The 17,076-nt window shown below is 32.8% G+C and overlaps 2 protein-coding genes across 2 annotated transcripts; one reads left to right on the top strand and one right to left on the bottom strand.

The window, feature by feature from the left end:
* The first annotated feature begins 8,131 nt into the window (after positions 1–8,131).
* LOC142505401 (wax ester synthase/diacylglycerol acyltransferase 11-like) lies at positions 8,132–11,147 on the top strand. Its single transcript, XM_075618376.1, has 6 exons — positions 8,132–8,924; positions 10,011–10,083; positions 10,160–10,227; positions 10,323–10,535; positions 10,655–10,792; positions 10,879–11,147. Exons 1-6 carry the CDS (start codon positions 8,196–8,198, stop codon positions 11,023–11,025), a joined length of 1,368 nt encoding a protein of 455 aa, XP_075474491.1. The 5' UTR covers positions 8,132–8,195; the 3' UTR covers positions 11,026–11,147.
* Positions 11,148–13,298: 2,151 nt separating this feature from the next.
* LOC142505385 (RNA pseudouridine synthase 4, mitochondrial) lies at positions 13,299–16,777 on the bottom strand. Its single transcript, XM_075618361.1, has 10 exons — positions 16,352–16,777; positions 16,222–16,272; positions 15,852–15,998; positions 15,681–15,728; positions 15,526–15,606; positions 14,866–14,983; positions 14,681–14,775; positions 14,365–14,476; positions 13,962–14,008; positions 13,299–13,884 (listed from the first exon to the last, which is right to left on the bottom strand). Exons 1-10 carry the CDS (start codon positions 16,694–16,696, stop codon positions 13,522–13,524), a joined length of 1,407 nt encoding a protein of 468 aa, XP_075474476.1. The 5' UTR covers positions 16,697–16,777; the 3' UTR covers positions 13,299–13,521.
* Between the last annotated feature and the right edge of the window lie 299 nt (positions 16,778–17,076).

Genomic DNA, 17,076 nt, shown 5'->3' on the forward strand with positions numbered 1-17,076 from the left:
CCTTTGTAGACGATTCCGGCTTAGCGACTTCCAATGGCTCTGGTTTAATGACGAATTCCTTGGATTCTGCAGACAATCTTAGCTCACTGAGTTCCGTTGAAGGATTTGGCAGGAGCATAGCCCCTATGCCAATCTCGTTTTCAGGTATAAAATTGCATTTTTGGTAAATGAACATATCATCATATAAACTAGAGTTCTCTTTTTCATTTGGGAAGCTGTTGTTCACGATCTCTAGATCTTTTTTGATATGGCATAGCTGATTGAAAAGCATTTCCATTGGTGATGGTGTAAACTGGGGAAGCTTGTTTCTCTTCTTCTTCTTAACACTGCAAGCATTCCAAAAGGAGAGTTTTTCAAATTCCTCTCGCAATAATTTCTTGGCAGCTGTAGATCACAAAACAAAAACTTTCAAAGATCACTTGGAAAATAATTTTAAAATGCATTTTTTAAAAAAAAAATATTAATATGAGCCATCTTATTTCGTCAAGATTTTCAACATTATAACTCAATTAAGCAGATCTATGAGTGAAATAATTAATATATGCAGAAGCTGTACATTTGAAAAATGTACAAAATTTTGAAGGTGATATGATTTTACTAGCTCATAAGATCGAAATAAAAAAAAATATTATTTAAATTTTTGTTGACTCTGGCCATTTCTTCTGATAGTACAGAGTAAACATGTTAACATTCTATAAATTGGAGCATTCAAAAATTTATTTGTGAAAGAATATTTTTTACCATCTTCATTTATTTCGTCATGGATATCATTCTCAACGAGTGTAAATGGAGATTTCAAGCTTAACCCAGTATGAAAATGATCTTCAATCTCAACTGAACTCTGCCCATCTCCACGAGCGACACCCTTTCCTTTTCCCTTTGATGTTGGTTCTTGTTGATCAACTCGAACATGGTCCGATATATTCGCTCCGAATACAAAGAGACCACCCGGATCCACTTTCCTATCTGGATTGTTTTCTTTGATCAACAAGGTCGAAGGTTTTATGTCGCATGATATTGGATTTGTTGGATGACCAGTAGTTTCAGTAACCACGGCCGCTTGTTTCGAAGTATCGGTAGAACCCGATTTGCTCGAATTCGCCTTCGATTTGCATGAGTTGCATACTACAGGTTTTGTGGGGTTCATGCTTCTCCAAGTCGAGGAACCTGTCTAATTTCATTCATTCGTTTGCAAACTAGCTAATCTAACTGGAAATGTGCTTAAACAAAGAGAACATATCCAGCTATATATAAGCCAACTTCAACTTGACATGCATGCATAACAAATATTCGAAACCCATCAGATTGACCATAAATTATCCCTAAAAATTATAAATTAAAGTCCAACTTTAAACTTAAAAGACATCATGACGTGCAAATCATGCAACCTCTCAATTGTTGCCTTAATTAACTGAAAAGAAAATATTAAAAATTTCCATATATGTATATATATTATATATATTTATTTATTTTCAAAATTACCCCCTTTTTATGTCTCACCCGTCATATGAATTTACAGATCAAACCGATAGGAGTAGACTTACATGCAAATCCATACCGACAAATTTCTTTCCCCAGACGAAAATTAACAAAACAAACTCACACGCAAATCCACATTTCGAGCAAGACCCCTGTCTTCTCATGATTTCTGATCTCTGAGGACTAAAACATTAAGGTTGTGTTTGGTTTGGAGGATAGAATAATGAAATGATTAAGAGATAAATGATAAAAAGAATTATTGAAGTAGAAATATAATATATAATGATAAAATAATATTATGTTTGTTATGATGGATAAAAATGTGATAATTAATAATTTTTTGATGAATTGACAAAATTGCCCTTTTATTTGTGTGTCGGCGGGGGGCGGGGGCGGTCGGCCGGTGGTGGGGCTGGTCGGTCGGAAGTGGTGACGGCGGTCGGCCGGAAGCAGAGGCGGCGGCAGGGGTTGGTGGTGGGCGCGGTCGGTGGAAGGAAGTGGTGGTGAGTTTGGATTTAGGAGAAGGGTAAAATTGGAAAAATATGATGGATCAATAGTGGGATAAATAATCCTAGGGGGTGAGGAGGTATTATTTTAACCTACCTAATATAACCTAATTATTTATAGGAGGGATTGAGTTGGTTAAATAAAAATCGTACCAAACACTTGATTAAGTGGATTTAATAATCATAAACCCACCTAATCCCATGAACCAAACACACCCTAAAAAGAAAAAGTAAGAAATGCCACCAAAAATCTGTTTGCTAAAATCGGAAGAAATTAGGGTTTTATATGTATGCATGTTAAACCAGCTGAAACCATAAACAAAATTTTTGTTTATTTTAATTTGCAGCCATTTTCTAAAAACAAGTGCAGCAAGAAAATAGGAACAAACCTGAGAGAATACAATGTGCAGCTAGTTCTTTGAGAGTTTTGAACTGAACAGAATTAGATGGAAAATATAAAGCAAGGCAGCGTTAAAGTTAATTTATTTGATTTGTTTTGTTGTGCTTAGTTGTTTAACGTTGTATTTCCCTATTCATATGCAATAATATTCATGCAATATTAGTATGAATACATTTGGGTTTTTTTTTTATTTGGTAAGCTAAATACATGCTTAATTATATCGTTAAGAAAACGAGCGTATTCTTTTATATTAATTAAACTCGTGTGGTGTACTAAAATGAAAATTTTCCAAATTCATGATAAATATTTCATAAATTAATATATAAGAAAATCCTGATATATATATGCATGATGTATATCTTAATTATAATATTTTTTAAGTAAGATAAGAACCTCATGGTTAGTGCTAGCGGAAATTCACACTTTTAATATCCAAAGTTGTTTTAAGAATAAATGTGTGTCCGAACAATTATTGTATAAAAATGTTTTTAGAATTGACGAGATGTTTGATTATTCTAAAAGCATAAAAAAAAAATCTCTCAATTGTTCTTTAACTCTAATAACATTAAAAAAAATATTTTCAAAAACATTTTATACAAATCTTATCTAAATACAACATAGTTTTTTTTTTTTTTTTTGCTTATAAAACACTAAAAATGTTTTTAAAATATTATGTCTAAACGAGACAACTGCAAAATAATTTATGAGTAGGTCTCTTGTGAGACGGTCTTACGAATCTTTATCTGTGAAACGGATCAATCCTACCGATATTCACAATAAAAAATAATACTATTAACATAAAAAGTAATATTTTTTCATGGATGACCCAAATAAGATATATGTCTCACAAAATAAGACATGTGAGACTGTCTCACACAAGTTTTTGCCATAATTTATTATGCTTAATTAATATGTAAGTATAAAAACATCGAACCATATATTTTGTGAAAAGAATATCCGTTACGTCCCATCTTCCGCCTGTTCTTTCTATACATTTGCTTTTCCTCGTGTGCTAATTTGGAATCATTTGATCCAAGTGGAACTACGGAAACTGATTTGCAAAGAGAACTGGATTTGAGGCTATGTTTCTTTGAGATGTAAGTGGAGCTCCACCTAGAACGGGCTATAGAATTCGGGTCAGGATCTTCCACAGTTTTTAATCAATTGAATCTGGACAATACACGTCAATTTTTAAAATTATGATAAACACGAACTTAACATACAAAGTACGTAACCATTAAAAAATACAATCATTTTTCTAGTACAATATTACAAATAAACTGAAACAGTTTCTTGATTAATTCAAGAAAATCCAAAACAAAAAAAAATAGCATATTGAATCACTGTCTCATTAAACCTCATGTAACCTTCTCAAGTTCTATCTGACATCAATTAGTATATTCCCAGTTGAATTATGTTTAGTGATTATTTATTCACTTATAATATTTTAAGATTAAATATAAAAATCATAAAAAAAATAATATTTTATAAAAAAATCATTTGACATCGATCAGTACTCGTCAAACATTTTTTCCTTCCGATGATAGGTCGTGTCATTTTCGAGCACAACAGCTTGTTCCTTTCACTCTTCTAGCTTTAGACTGAATGAGAAAATAATCATAAACTATCTTTTATTTTGTATAATTAATATTCTTTGAATTATAATTATGATATTTGTTCGTATGAATTTTTTTATTTGGATGAATTAGTTAATCATTTAGTTTAAGCTCTCCAATTTCTCTATGGGCTTCAACCTAATAATATTATTATATTTAAAATTTTAATCTCAAACTTAATGTGTTAATAATAATATAATATAATATTTTTTTAAAAAATATTAATATAATCGGATCTGGACGAGAATATCATCGGAAATATATTATATATCCAATCAGTCTTCCTATCGAGATGAAAAAAATCTCGAAAATTTGGGTCGGGATATTTTCGAGACGAGAATGAGACTAGATGAGAGATGGATCGGGATTTTTGGATATTTGACCAGCCTTCGAACGTTCTATCCAGAATAGTCAAAATTGAAGACTGAGTTAGTTCCTTGTACGTGTTCTCTTCTCGTAACCATCACACGAGTCAAATCAACGTCTTTTTACAAATGGCTCTAAAAATAATTTCAATTTAAGATAATTTAGATTATTATTTTTTCTTTTTTATTTATTAAAGAATTATGTTTATCGTTGAAAGAAAATTAGTCCACTGTACTTATTTTTCTACGAGTATATATTCTTGAAAAAATATCAATTTTTCTTTTTACTTGCAAACAAACGACACGTTTCCACAGTGTATTAATTTCTTAAATAATATTTAACATTAATTATTTTAGAAAATGTAATTGATTATATCATTGTTTAAAGGAATAATAAATTATACAGAGTTATCGTACCAATAGGCGGGCTCACAAATCTATATTCGTTCGTGAGATAGGCCTACCCAATGTATATTTACTATGAAAAGTAATACTTTTGACATGAAAAATAAATTTTCTCCCATAAATTAGGTCGAAAATTCGTCTCACAAAATTAAAATGTGACACAGTCTCATAAGATTTTTTTGTGATGAATAAAAGTCTATATTTAAAACATATTGCTCTCTTTAGTTTATATGAAGTTAAAAGTCTCCTTTGATCTCCATCTACCACATATCTAAACAAACCTCTGGCAAGCAACTTGCACATACCCAATTAATTTCATTTCCCAGACAGAGGAACATAAAACTCATCCAGACCGTAGCAGGCATGTCTAAGTGCATCGCCTTCTTTGTCAGAGTCATGTCATTCAACAATTCACGATTTTAGTCCACTAATTTAAATTCGCAAATTTTTTTGAACTTTTAAGCTAAATATTTAACATTGTATTGAAAAACCCTTGGATATATATTAATATATTAACTTTTTAATCATTTGACTCTCAACCATGAGTCATATTAACACAGTAGGAGAAGAGAAAAAAATTATGAAATTCTTTTGTGAGAGATGTGCTCTCCCCTCTCACTAGGGAACATGGAAGCTCCTCACACGAGACCGACATTGTTAAATTCATGACAATAAATGTGTTCTTCGCATCAGAGAGGATGATACAACATCACGTTTATTCTTCTACTGCGAGGTAACAAACCTGATTTGGAAAGAGATTCGAGAGTGACTTGGAATGGAGAAACTTACACAATTTTGAAGGCATTCCACATTAACTACAGAGGTAACTCTACATTGATAGCGATGAGATCTACTGCACTAGCAACTTGCATTTATCAAGTTTGGAATGGCAGGAACTGTGCACACATTGAATTTTTTTTTATTTTTTTTAATTCTTTTTTTTTTTCACTTTTTTCTCTCTCTTTTCCTACTTTGTTTTCCCTCCATTTTTTTCTTTCTTCCACAAACATTATTCACACAGGTTTATATGAAATAGTATAAATATTTGTTTTCTTCTCGGCTATTTCGTCTCGTCTTCTTTTGTCCATTTTCTTCTTTTTTTCGTTTGTCCTTTCTCACTCAATTTTATTATTATTTTTTTGCAAGAAATACTATAACATACAAGGTTCGATTTTTTCTTCATTTAAATGTCTAATTCTTTTTCTAATTGTTAGCTATCGATTTTTTTTTTGACTTTGTTGGTTTGTATTTTTATCTTGCTATTGTTCTGAAACAAGCCAAAAATTTTATTGATACTTTCAGATTCTTGATGGATTCTAGTTCAAATATCGAATTCAAGCCTAAGATTGGTATGGAATTTGATACTCTAGACGAGTCTTGGAAGTTTTGGGTTGAATATGGTGGGAAAACTGGATTTGGAGTTAGGAAGCATTATTTTAACAAGAACAAGAACACCGGATTTATAACTTCGTATAAATATGTTTGTTGCAAGGATGATGTTCGTAAAAAAGACAAAAGAGAATCATCGACACTCAATCCTCGGCTTGAGACTCGAACAAATTGTAAAGTAAGAATTGGCGTCACATTTGCGGATAGTAAATATAAAGTTAATGAGTTTATCGAAGAGTATAATCACCCACTTCATATTCAAGAAATAGTTCATATGTTGTCTTCCCAACGTAAAATTAAAGAAGTTCAAGCCTATGAGATTGATTTGACAGAGGATGTTGGGCTTAAACAAAAATCAAATTTTCAGTTGATAAGTAAGCATGTAGGAGGAATAGATGATATTATTGCATGATGGAAATGTTCTAAATTTTAATTTAAGTATTAACATGTTAAAAGTTTTATATTGTTAAAAATTTTGTTCATTGGAAAAAAAATTAATAATACTCATCAAATTCGAAAACAATGATACGGTTTTTCACATGTAAAAATTTAATATAGTAATTTTAATTGCAAAACTATTAATTTAACATAAAAGAATTAAAATATTTATATTATTTATATAAAATTGTCTGCTAATGTTTGTGGAATATGGAAAAAATATAGAAGAAAATGGAAGAAAAAAAAAAGGAATTAAAAAAAATAAAAAAGAATTCAATGTGTGCACAACAAGATGTTGTGCACAGTAATTGATCCGGGTCCAAAAAAATAATAGGAGAAGATTTGGACAAGTAATAATACTATAATAATATCATGTTAATGCATCTATTGGTTATCATGCTGTATTTATTTTTTAAAATAAAAAAACTATTTTCATCGAGTAGTTATTTAATAAGATTCTTACGGGCCCTTTTACTTTTAATAAGGTTGTTGGCTGGTTTGTTGGTTGGTTGGTTGATTTAATAGGTATTTGAATTTATTTTATTTTCATTGACTTTCATTGACTTTGTAGTGAATATTTAATTTGCTTTATAGCTTCTAAAGTTTCAATTATTTATATATTTATGCTCATTTAATTGTTTGTCCATTAATTTGTCATTAATGAGCAGCTTTTCTTTGAGATCGTATATTTGGTGAGATTAATCAAATTGGTTCACATATACATATGCATATACACACACATATGTATAATGAAAAATAATATTTTTAAAAAATAATATATTTTATTGGTCAGATTGAAGATCTGTTCGATTAAATTAATGTGTGAGATCGTTTTATAAGAGTTTTTGTGTTTATTATTTATTAAATCTTAGATACATAAATGATTGAATAATAAATCTTAAAAATATAAATGATTGAATAATTAATTAACATTTAGCTATATGTGATTATATATCATAAGATACTGAGTAAAAACTTGTGTGAGACGAGACGGTCTTACATGTCGTATTTTGTGAGACAGATATCTTATTTGGGTCATCCGTTTATATTAAGAGTATTACTTTTTATTGTGAATATCGTTAGGATTGACTCGTTTCACAGATAAAGATTCGTATGACCGTCTCACAATAGACATATTCAAGATAGAGAACACGTTCAGTTTGCACTTTCATTAGCTATCCGTCAAAATTAGGGAGAAATTATTTTATTTAATAGACTTTTTAATTTATTTCTTAAATAAAAGATTGTTTTTGTTCAAATAAAAAAAGAAACATCCTTTACAAAAAATCGGAACTTCAAATACAGTATTTTCTCATCGAAACAACTTTTTAAAATGAAAATCCAAGAGTTTTTTGAAAAAAAAAAAACTATATATGATAAAAGACAAACTTTTCAAAAAAAATTCTAAATAGTTATAAAATAATTTTATAAAAAATACAGTAAGGTAAATTTTATTTATTTTATATATTAATTCCAAAACATATTATAAAAATATATATATAGAAACAAATATATATATATGTATATATTGTTCCACAGTCCACCAAGCTTTATTTTTGTATTCTTGCGCAGGCTGAGTCTTTCAATTCAACAAAAAATGGAGGCTTCAGAGTTGGAGAGAGATCAACCCCTAACCCCAGCTGGACGCCTCTTCCTCCAGCCGCTAATGGATCAAGTCATCAGCTGTGCTATCGCCGCCGTTGATCCATTGGATATAGAAGCCATTAAAAATGAGCTACGAAACTCTGTCATGCTCAAACACCCACGATTCTGCAGCCTCATGGTGAGAGATTCCGGCGGTCGCGAGTACTGGCGGCGGACGGAGGTAGACATCGATCGGCACCTCATCATCCGCCACCAACCGCTAACCGATGTCCCCGAAAGTGATACAGTCAACGATTACATGGCGGATCTTTCCTTTTCGTCGCCACTTTCCATGGATAAACCCCTGTGGGAACTCCACCTCCTCATGGCGCACAGGACCGCGGTGTTTCGCGTGCACCACGCGCTCGGGGATGGGATTTCGCTCATGTCTATGTTGTTGTGTAGTTGTCGGCGCATCGACGATCCGGAGAAACTCCCGGAAATCGGCGGAGTCGGAGCTTCATCCTCGCCGAGAAGGCAGTGGGGGCTTCTGACTTTGCTTAAGGTAGTGTGGTATACTATTATATATGTCTTGGAGTTTAGCTTAAGGACGATGTGGCTGAAGGACAAGAGAACAGTTTTGAGCGGCGGCGCGGGGGTAGAGCTGTGGCCGCGGAAGTTGGCGACGGCGTCGTTTAGTCTGGAGGACATGAAGACAGTCAAACGAGCTGTTACTGACGCGGTAACTTATCATTGACCGTTAATTATTATTCCACAAAAACTTGGTTAACGAGATCATATTTACGTGGATGAGTAGGATGAAATAAACTCAGATAGTCTTACTAGATATATATTTTATTTTAGTTATTTATAATATATATATATATATTATTTATTTTATTTTAAATATGAAAAAGTGATCATTTATAGAATGTTTCGTAAGAAACTTATATCTTATTAATATTAATTTATGGTTATTTATTCTAACGAGAATCTTTATATGTGAAACAGATAACTCTATCGGTATTCACAATAACAAGTAATATTCTTAATATAAAAAGTAATATTTTTTCTTGGATTATCCCAAATAAAGATCTATCTTACGACCTTCTCATGTAAGTTTTTGTCAAATTATAAAGTAATTTTCAATTTATTCACGTCTTTTTATTCGCTATTATCCTCGAACAAAAAATATAAATATTAAATAAATGTATCTTGTAAGATGATATTATATATATTTATATGTAATATTAGTCAGCTCTGTCTATATTTACATTAATATAAAAATTCTCGTGATACGATATTACGTGTTAATTTTGTGATACAGATATTTTATTTTGGATTTCATTTAAAAATATTATTTTTTATTATATTATATGATGATAATTTTTTTTTACAAGATTATATGTGGATGATGAGTTTGTGAGTAGCATTTGGTAATGGGTCTGTCCATATATGTGGGTTTAGTAATTTAGTACTGAAAAAGTGGAGACAAGAAAAAGGTTGGGATTTTACTTTTTGTGCATCATTTCATTAAAGTGAGAACCGGAGATTTGCTGTCCTCACTGGTTCGTTTCCCCTCTGTGGTGGTTCGACACGTTACGTTTATTTCGGCGGTTAGTCAAAAGTACTAAAACTAGATTCTTCTGCCCTCCAAAACACAGAAATTATCCCATGTATGTATTAAATTCTAGTATATGAAATACATGAAATCTAGCAATATCTATCTAATTTCGTTCTTCAGTTATCATTTTGTTGTGTTTTTTCCTATACAATCAGAGTAGGTTTCTTGAATTTAACAGGATGAAACCTACTTATATATATGCAGACGATTAACGATGTTCTTTTCGGGATAATAACGTCTGGGTTTTCAAAATACTTGGACATCAGATCACCAAAAGGTATATAAGAGAGATTCACTTTTTTTTTTTTTTGGGTTTCGTCCCTAACACGAATTCTTGGCTCCGGGTTAACTAGCTCTACGAGAGGGACATCGAATCACAGGACTTGCCATGGTGAATTTAAGACCAGATTCAGGATTACAGGTGCTCTACATTACTTTTTTTTTTTTTAACTCCCTCTCCGTCGAGCTTGCAAAATTAATATTAATTTTTCTTCAACTTAACATATTATTCATCAGGATTTGTCGAAATTGATGGAAGGTAACTCTAGGACTCGATGGGGTAACAAATTCGGGATGCTTCTGTTACCAGTTCACTATCATGGAGATTGTTCGGATCCGCTCCAGTTTGTGAAGAGAGCCAAAGCAATGATTGACAAGAAAAAGCTATCCCTCGAGGGCACTTGCTCGTACAAAATCGGGGACATCATCATGTCTCTTTTCGGAGCAAAGGTTTAAATATATGATCTTTATTCTTGTCTACACCAAATCTAGTCTTGTTCCACTTTCATTAGCTTTTTTGTTTCCACCAGCTCTGGAACTAATTAAATGTATTTCTTGGTGGGTTTTAGCTGGCCAGTATCCTCAATTATCGGATCGTTTGTAACACAACATTTACGATGTCGAACTTAGTTGGGCCGAGTGAGAAGATTTCCATTGTCAACAACCCTATAAAGTACATAAGGGTGACTTCAAGCAGCCTGTCTCATGTAAACTTTTTTCATTCCTGTATTGCTTTCGAAATCTTTGACGCGAAAATGGTTTTTCAACTCGTTCTTATCGCGTGTTTATGCAGGCCGTAACCATGCACATGATTAGTTACGCAGGCACGGCTGACATGCAAATCTTGGTGGCCAAAGATGTGATACCGGACCCAAAGGTTCTGGCCAAGTGTTTGGAAGATGCCTTGGTGGAAATGAAAGCTGCTGCTGTCAAAACTTGAAGGGACTGTTTCGACATAGCAGAAATTTATTCGGAGCTTGAATATCATCGTTTCGCTCTAACACGATGTACAACAATTCTCTTTTTCCCAAGAGGTGATATATGAAGGAAGCCACGACAATGTAGCCATTGAATATCCCACTTAATATTTCACGTCAAAACGAACATCAACTAGAGTTTTCGATCACAGTATAAGCAAGGGATAATTGTTTGCCTCAATATTATTTGCATATATATTGATGTAATGACATATTTCAAATTGTTGGCCAACATCTATATGAAAAAACTTGTGTGTAACGGTCTCACGGATCGTATTTTGTGAGACGAATATCTTATTTGGATCATTCATTAAAAAGTATTACTTTTTATGCTAAGAGTATTACGTTTTATTGTGAATATCGGTAAAGTTGACTCGTGTCACAGATAAAAATTCGTGAGACAGTCTCACAAGAGACCTACTCTCGTATGTATATACGAGGAAGGGCACGTGCATGATATTTGCTGACCTGCCTGACCTGTTCTGTCAATGTAAATGTCATGACGATTAATTAGCATTTCGATTAATTTCCTTCGAAATGGTATCTACCAAGAATTGAATGTATCGTCCCTTCGTGATGTTAATCTGGCACGTCAACCATGGTGTGGCACATAAGCTCTTTAATAGGTTCGATCTTAGGTTGTACTTGAATTAATGATTTTTATTTAGAAAAGAATTCGAGTTATGTATTACAAATGTCATCTATCTTGATTGAATTTAAAATCCGCTACAATTAGTCAGTTACGTCATATTGAAATTGCATAACTTGATATGAATTGATTTTGAAATCCACTTGAATTTTGTTAAGTAAATCAAAGAATTTTAAATTAAGTTGAGTTTAAATTGAAGGATTTGAATGGATTTGGTTTCAAATTCACAACCCAAATCTAATTTATGCATTTTGTTTTACATTAAAATGAATGTTTGAGTTCTTTTATGTTAGCTATTTACACTTGTCAGTTTCATTTTCAAATCCATTTTTCAAACTAGTTATTTTCAAATCCATAAATTTCTAATGTTTTTTGAAATCTTCTCACAAATCTAAATCCATAAATTCAAACACAACATTCAATAAATTTGAAATCGAGTTCTTTACATTCATCTCATTTACATTTTATGCACTTGACACTCGTCTCCCTTATCAAGTTTGACATGCCAATGGATGTGAGTGTCAAATACTTAAGTGTAGATGAAGTGAATGCAAAATATCCATTTGAAATCTTTATCGTCTCAAATCCATCCATACAACCTTAAATTTACTCAGAATTTTATTTAGCAGTAGGATGAAATCTAAATTAATTGAGAGTGTCGATTGTTTTGAAATCACTTTTCAAATTTAATTTGATTGCTTAAACCGAATCTCCCAATCTAAATTCAAATGTAACTCGAAATTTTCTGTATTCGAAAATATATTAAATACGTAAATCACTTGTTTATTATTATGCAAATCAAACCACAAATTAAACTGCTAAATTATATATGTTCTTCTCCAATAATTAATTCCACCAACCTGCAATTGCCGCTTTCACTTTAAATTAATTTTCTTTTCTTTCCCCAAATTAACGAACAATTTAATTTTATAAATGCTCAAGTTTGTTGTTTAATCAAGTCAGTTCGGATACTTTACTTTTCAAACATAAAAATGTAATAATGAAATGAATATTAAATATCCGAATAAATCAGCCAAATCTTAACAGATTATGTTTATTTTAGTACAACTATTTAATGTTTAATATATAAATCAGTTTTAAATTTATTGTAATACAGGAGGAGACAAAAACTTGTGTGAGACGGTCTCACGGGTCGTATTTTGTGAGACATATCTCTTATTTGGGTCATCTATGAAAAAGTATTACTTTTTATGCTAAGAGTATTACTTTTTATGTTAAAAGTATTACTTTTTATTGTGAATATCGGTAGGGTTGACCCGTCCCACAGATAAAGATTCGTGATATCATCTCACAAAAAATCTACTCTAGAGGAGGTTATGAATATTAGGCACGAGCCATAATTGGTAACGATAACGCTCCGCTCCACTCAGTCAAGAATTTAAATACATGTTGAAAATGATTTGACTATGTTAAAATCACTTGTTCCATACATCCATAATATAGATTATGATCAGTTGGAAACTTTATGATGGTTGAATTTGAGCTATCTTGAAGACACATTGACATTTCATGCCCAAATATTTATTTGTCAGGATTTAGGGCAGGTATGAATCATGACAACCCATATGTTATATTCACTTTTGAAACTTCAGAAACCTGAAAATGATTTAATTCCCGCAAACTAATGTTACATACTATCTTAATGGAAAAACAAATGCCAGTCTACCAAAAATATCATCTCACTCAAAATCAAAGTTCCTGACAGTCAATTGCTCTATCATTAAACTGATAGGCAATGATTTGTAATGAATGGTTTCCATTTAGCTTATTTTTGCATACCGATAGAGCATCACCTGTTGATCAACAAGTCCCAATTTCTCTGCATATGAGGAGGCAAAGGAGCATCAATCTTAATACTGTCAACTCGTTCGGCATCAAAACCCGAGATCATGTTGCCATTTTCCAAAACCAGAGAGATATTGGGTAAAACCATCTCCTTGCAATGAAGATGAAGAAGCAGTGTTTTATTTGACAAGCTTCCCTTCTCCAATTTGAGGTTAAAAGGAACTTGTTTCTGCTCGGATATGTTTTCATCCCACTGGCAATCTGAAGTAGAAGCAAGAATGTGTTTCAATTTTTTATGAGCTGGCCATCCATACTTGTAATCTCCGACAATTGGTGTTCCCAATACTTCAGCACAGTGAACACGAAGCTGTTTACAGAAGAGCAAATCACGTCAAACAGAACCACAAAATTTTTTAGTCCTAAAAGAACTACCATTGTCCGGACCTGATGTTTTCTTCCAGTATGTGGGTACAACTCTAACCATGTGTAGCCTGTAAAGTTTGCAACTACATTAAGAACAAGTTATATAACACTCACTGAAGCAATCAAATGGTGATGACACACATTGTGTCAAAAAAATTGTGGATTCAATACCATGAATCTCCAGATTCAATCCTTTTTCCTTTATTTATTTGGTGTCTCTTTTATTTTAGCTTGTAGCACAACAAATCGATGAGGATCTTTGCAAATAACTAAAGCATAGCAGTTCAGCATTCTAGACGATTGAATAAAAAAAAATATTGGAGATTTTATGTATATCTAAGGCTGTAAGAAGCAAAACTAGTGCACATTTCAACACCCATCGAGTGGATAGAGAAGCAAAATCAAACAATCAATAGAAACTCACCTGAGGATGAAGATGTTACCACTTGATATTCTGTAACAGCATGCTGTGCTGACAAGGTATGAGTGTTGTCAATCACAGTAATTCTCTCAGATCTGCCATTGTCTACCACAACCTGAGTATCGTGAGAAAACAAGAGACAACAAATCTGAACACCGTAATGGGACATAAAAAATTACACACATCAATGAGCCTTGGAAACACCACAAATACACAATACTGTGGGCCAGCAGAATTCGTTCTTTTCTTATTCTTTTGTTTCTTGTATTCATTTCATGAGATGGGATTTGGGAGGTGAAATTGTACAGAGAAAATACACCTTCCCCAGAGGAGTTGAAATTAGTCCTTCTTGGCGTCGAGGAGATCCAATAACAAGAGCACAATACCTCTTCTGCAAGGTTCTTTCGCGGTTAACTACCTTAAACACACAGCATATCAGGTAAGAAGCTTAAACTCAACAAAAAGGCTGCAATTTGACAATCATGGAAAGAATTACGAAATTACACGTGCTATTTAATGCTCCAACAGTTTTCTCCCGGAAGATTGAATGCAGAACGCTAGCACTCAATTTCGTCCTTCCCATCACTAATATGCCACTGCAGTCTCTATCAAGTCTGTGCACCTAAAAGAACAAACTTATCCACAACAAAGTAGACACAAACAAGCCGTTCATTGTAAGACTTTTAAGAACGATTGGAAAAAAAAGAGAGAGAAGGGAAACGATTAAAATTTCTTTTACTATCAAGAGGGAGATTGAGTCATTGGCTCACTAGTACTAACGAAAAGTTTTTTGGTTCAGGCCAACAAACAGATTGCTATCGTACCCTACATGTCAATAGTTGCTTTGACAATACAAATAAGTATACGCAATGCACATCAAAATGGAGTAGCTCCAAATTATCACCAAGACTCCGCCTATACATTAATATGTACAAAGTTGAGATCATTGCATCATCTGCAATGCTTCTTACCCACACCGATTAGGCTAGAAAGAAAAAAACAATAGTGTATGTTTAACATATAAGAGTTCATTGTGAAACAAATTTCACAGTTTACCACCACATGCATGGTGTGCAAAAGAAGTAAAGAACCAATTTTTTCCCATAGTCCCATTAAAAGCAAGCAAGAAGACAAACCCATACCAAAACAAAATATAAATCTAACCAGGCGAGGAGACTCTTCATAGTCATATCTCAAGTACTTGGAAGCCAATACATCTAAACTTCGGCTTATCCCAAGGCCACCCTGAATAGAGCCATATACATTGTCAAAAAATCCTCAATTAATGCAATCACAAACAATAGTAAAACGTCTACTACCTGCACGGGCATTCCTGGTGGTTTGTTAATGACTATTATAGCACGATCCTAAAGAAAAAAGCAATGGAGTGAGGGAAGAAAGAAAGAAAGTAGCAACAGGAAGGGGAATATATAGAACCCAAGCTAAATAGTATACACACAGTAAGTACATTCCAATACATAAATTCATACCTTATACAACTCAAGGCCGCGTACAAATTTCGAATCTTCCTCGTCATGAGAGCTCTGTTTTTCTTCTATCCTTGTAGGATATTTTCCATCAACAGATTTAGGAAGGAATATTCTATCACCAATTCCCATAAACTCTTTAGCTCCTATCTTTAGAAACCAGAAAATATTAACGATAATGAAACAGCGATTGATGATAATCCACACAAATTATTCAAAGGCACTGTGAAATATATAATCATACAATATAAATTTGGTTCTAAGTTATATCATGTAATTGAAAACACAATTTTAAAACTTTGGCAATAATATAAATGTGAATTCTGGAATTATCTGTAATTTGTCAGTGAAGCCTAGAAGTAATTAAAATTACCCTTTTTGGCCGGTTTGTTTCAATTTTATCATTAGAAGATTCTCTCCGGACCTGGGAATTAAGATATAAGAAAGAATGGATCATGAAATGGTTGTAAGATGAATAAGTATACAAAGACCGAAATAAGAACCTGTCTCAAGCGAAAGAGCTTCTGAACAAGAGACCTCGGGAGATGCGGGTAGCATATGAGTATCCATTTGAGCGCCGTCGTGGTGGGGGAGGCGTCAGAGTCCTTTTTCTGGGAGATTAGTTTTCCGATTGCAGAATCATCGGCGAAGGGAGTGAACGGGGGTAGAATTAGCCATTTGCTATCACTCTCTTCTCTAGAATTTTCACCATGAGCAGCGACAGCAGTGTTACTGAAGTATTGATGCTGATAACTTACAGCTGCTAACGTTCCTCTCAAGCCAGCCGCGTAGGTGTTCGGCCTCCGGCGACGGAAAATTACGCGATGGAGAATACGTACCGCCATCATTTAGGGTTTAAGAATTAGTTCTGAAGTAGTGAGATTTCTTGAGTTTGGCGCGGTGAGTTCATTTTGTAAAAAATAAGTCAAATTTGAAAATTAAAAAATATAGAAATATATTTTTTTACAAAAAATCTTGGAAAAGTTCTGAAAAATCTCCAATCAAAATATTTCTTTGGGTTCACTTTCTACCCACAAAATTGTGGTACTATGTCATACAAAATGATGTCTCATTGTGTGTTGTGTGATATGATTGAGCACCATGTTGTATTCTTTAGTAAATTTTAATTTATGTATGTGTCGTTTTTTTATTGTAGTGAAATATATAAAAAAAAAAATCGTGGGATTACTCGATCATGTTTCGAACTTAAAAGTTGTTTGTTCTACGA

Source organism: Primulina tabacum, chromosome 10 (genome assembly GCF_025594145.1).
Source record: "Primulina tabacum isolate GXHZ01 chromosome 10, ASM2559414v2, whole genome shotgun sequence".
In the NCBI taxonomy this organism is placed as follows: Eukaryota; Viridiplantae; Streptophyta; class Magnoliopsida; order Lamiales; family Gesneriaceae; genus Primulina; species Primulina tabacum.

Coding starts and splice junctions, on each gene's coding strand:
- LOC142505401 (XM_075618376.1), top strand. CDS start 8,196: ATGGAGGCTTCAGAGTTGGAGAGAGATCAACCCCTAACCCCAGCTGGA. Junction 10,228..10,322: donor GACCAGATTCAGGATTACAG/GTGCTCTACATT, acceptor ATTATTCATCAG/GATTTGTCGAAATTGATGGA. Junction 10,793..10,878: donor CTTCAAGCAGCCTGTCTCAT/GTAAACTTTTTT, acceptor GTGTTTATGCAG/GCCGTAACCATGCACATGAT.
- LOC142505385 (XM_075618361.1), bottom strand. CDS start 16,696: ATGATGGCGGTACGTATTCTCCATCGCGTAATTTTCCGTCGCCGGAGG. Junction 14,477..14,680: donor TTTCAACTCCTCTGGGGAAG/GTGTATTTTCTC, acceptor CACGATACTCAG/GTTGTGGTAGACAATGGCAG. Junction 13,885..13,961: donor ATACTGGAAGAAAACATCAG/GTCCGGACAATG, acceptor TTCTGTAAACAG/CTTCGTGTTCACTGTGCTGA.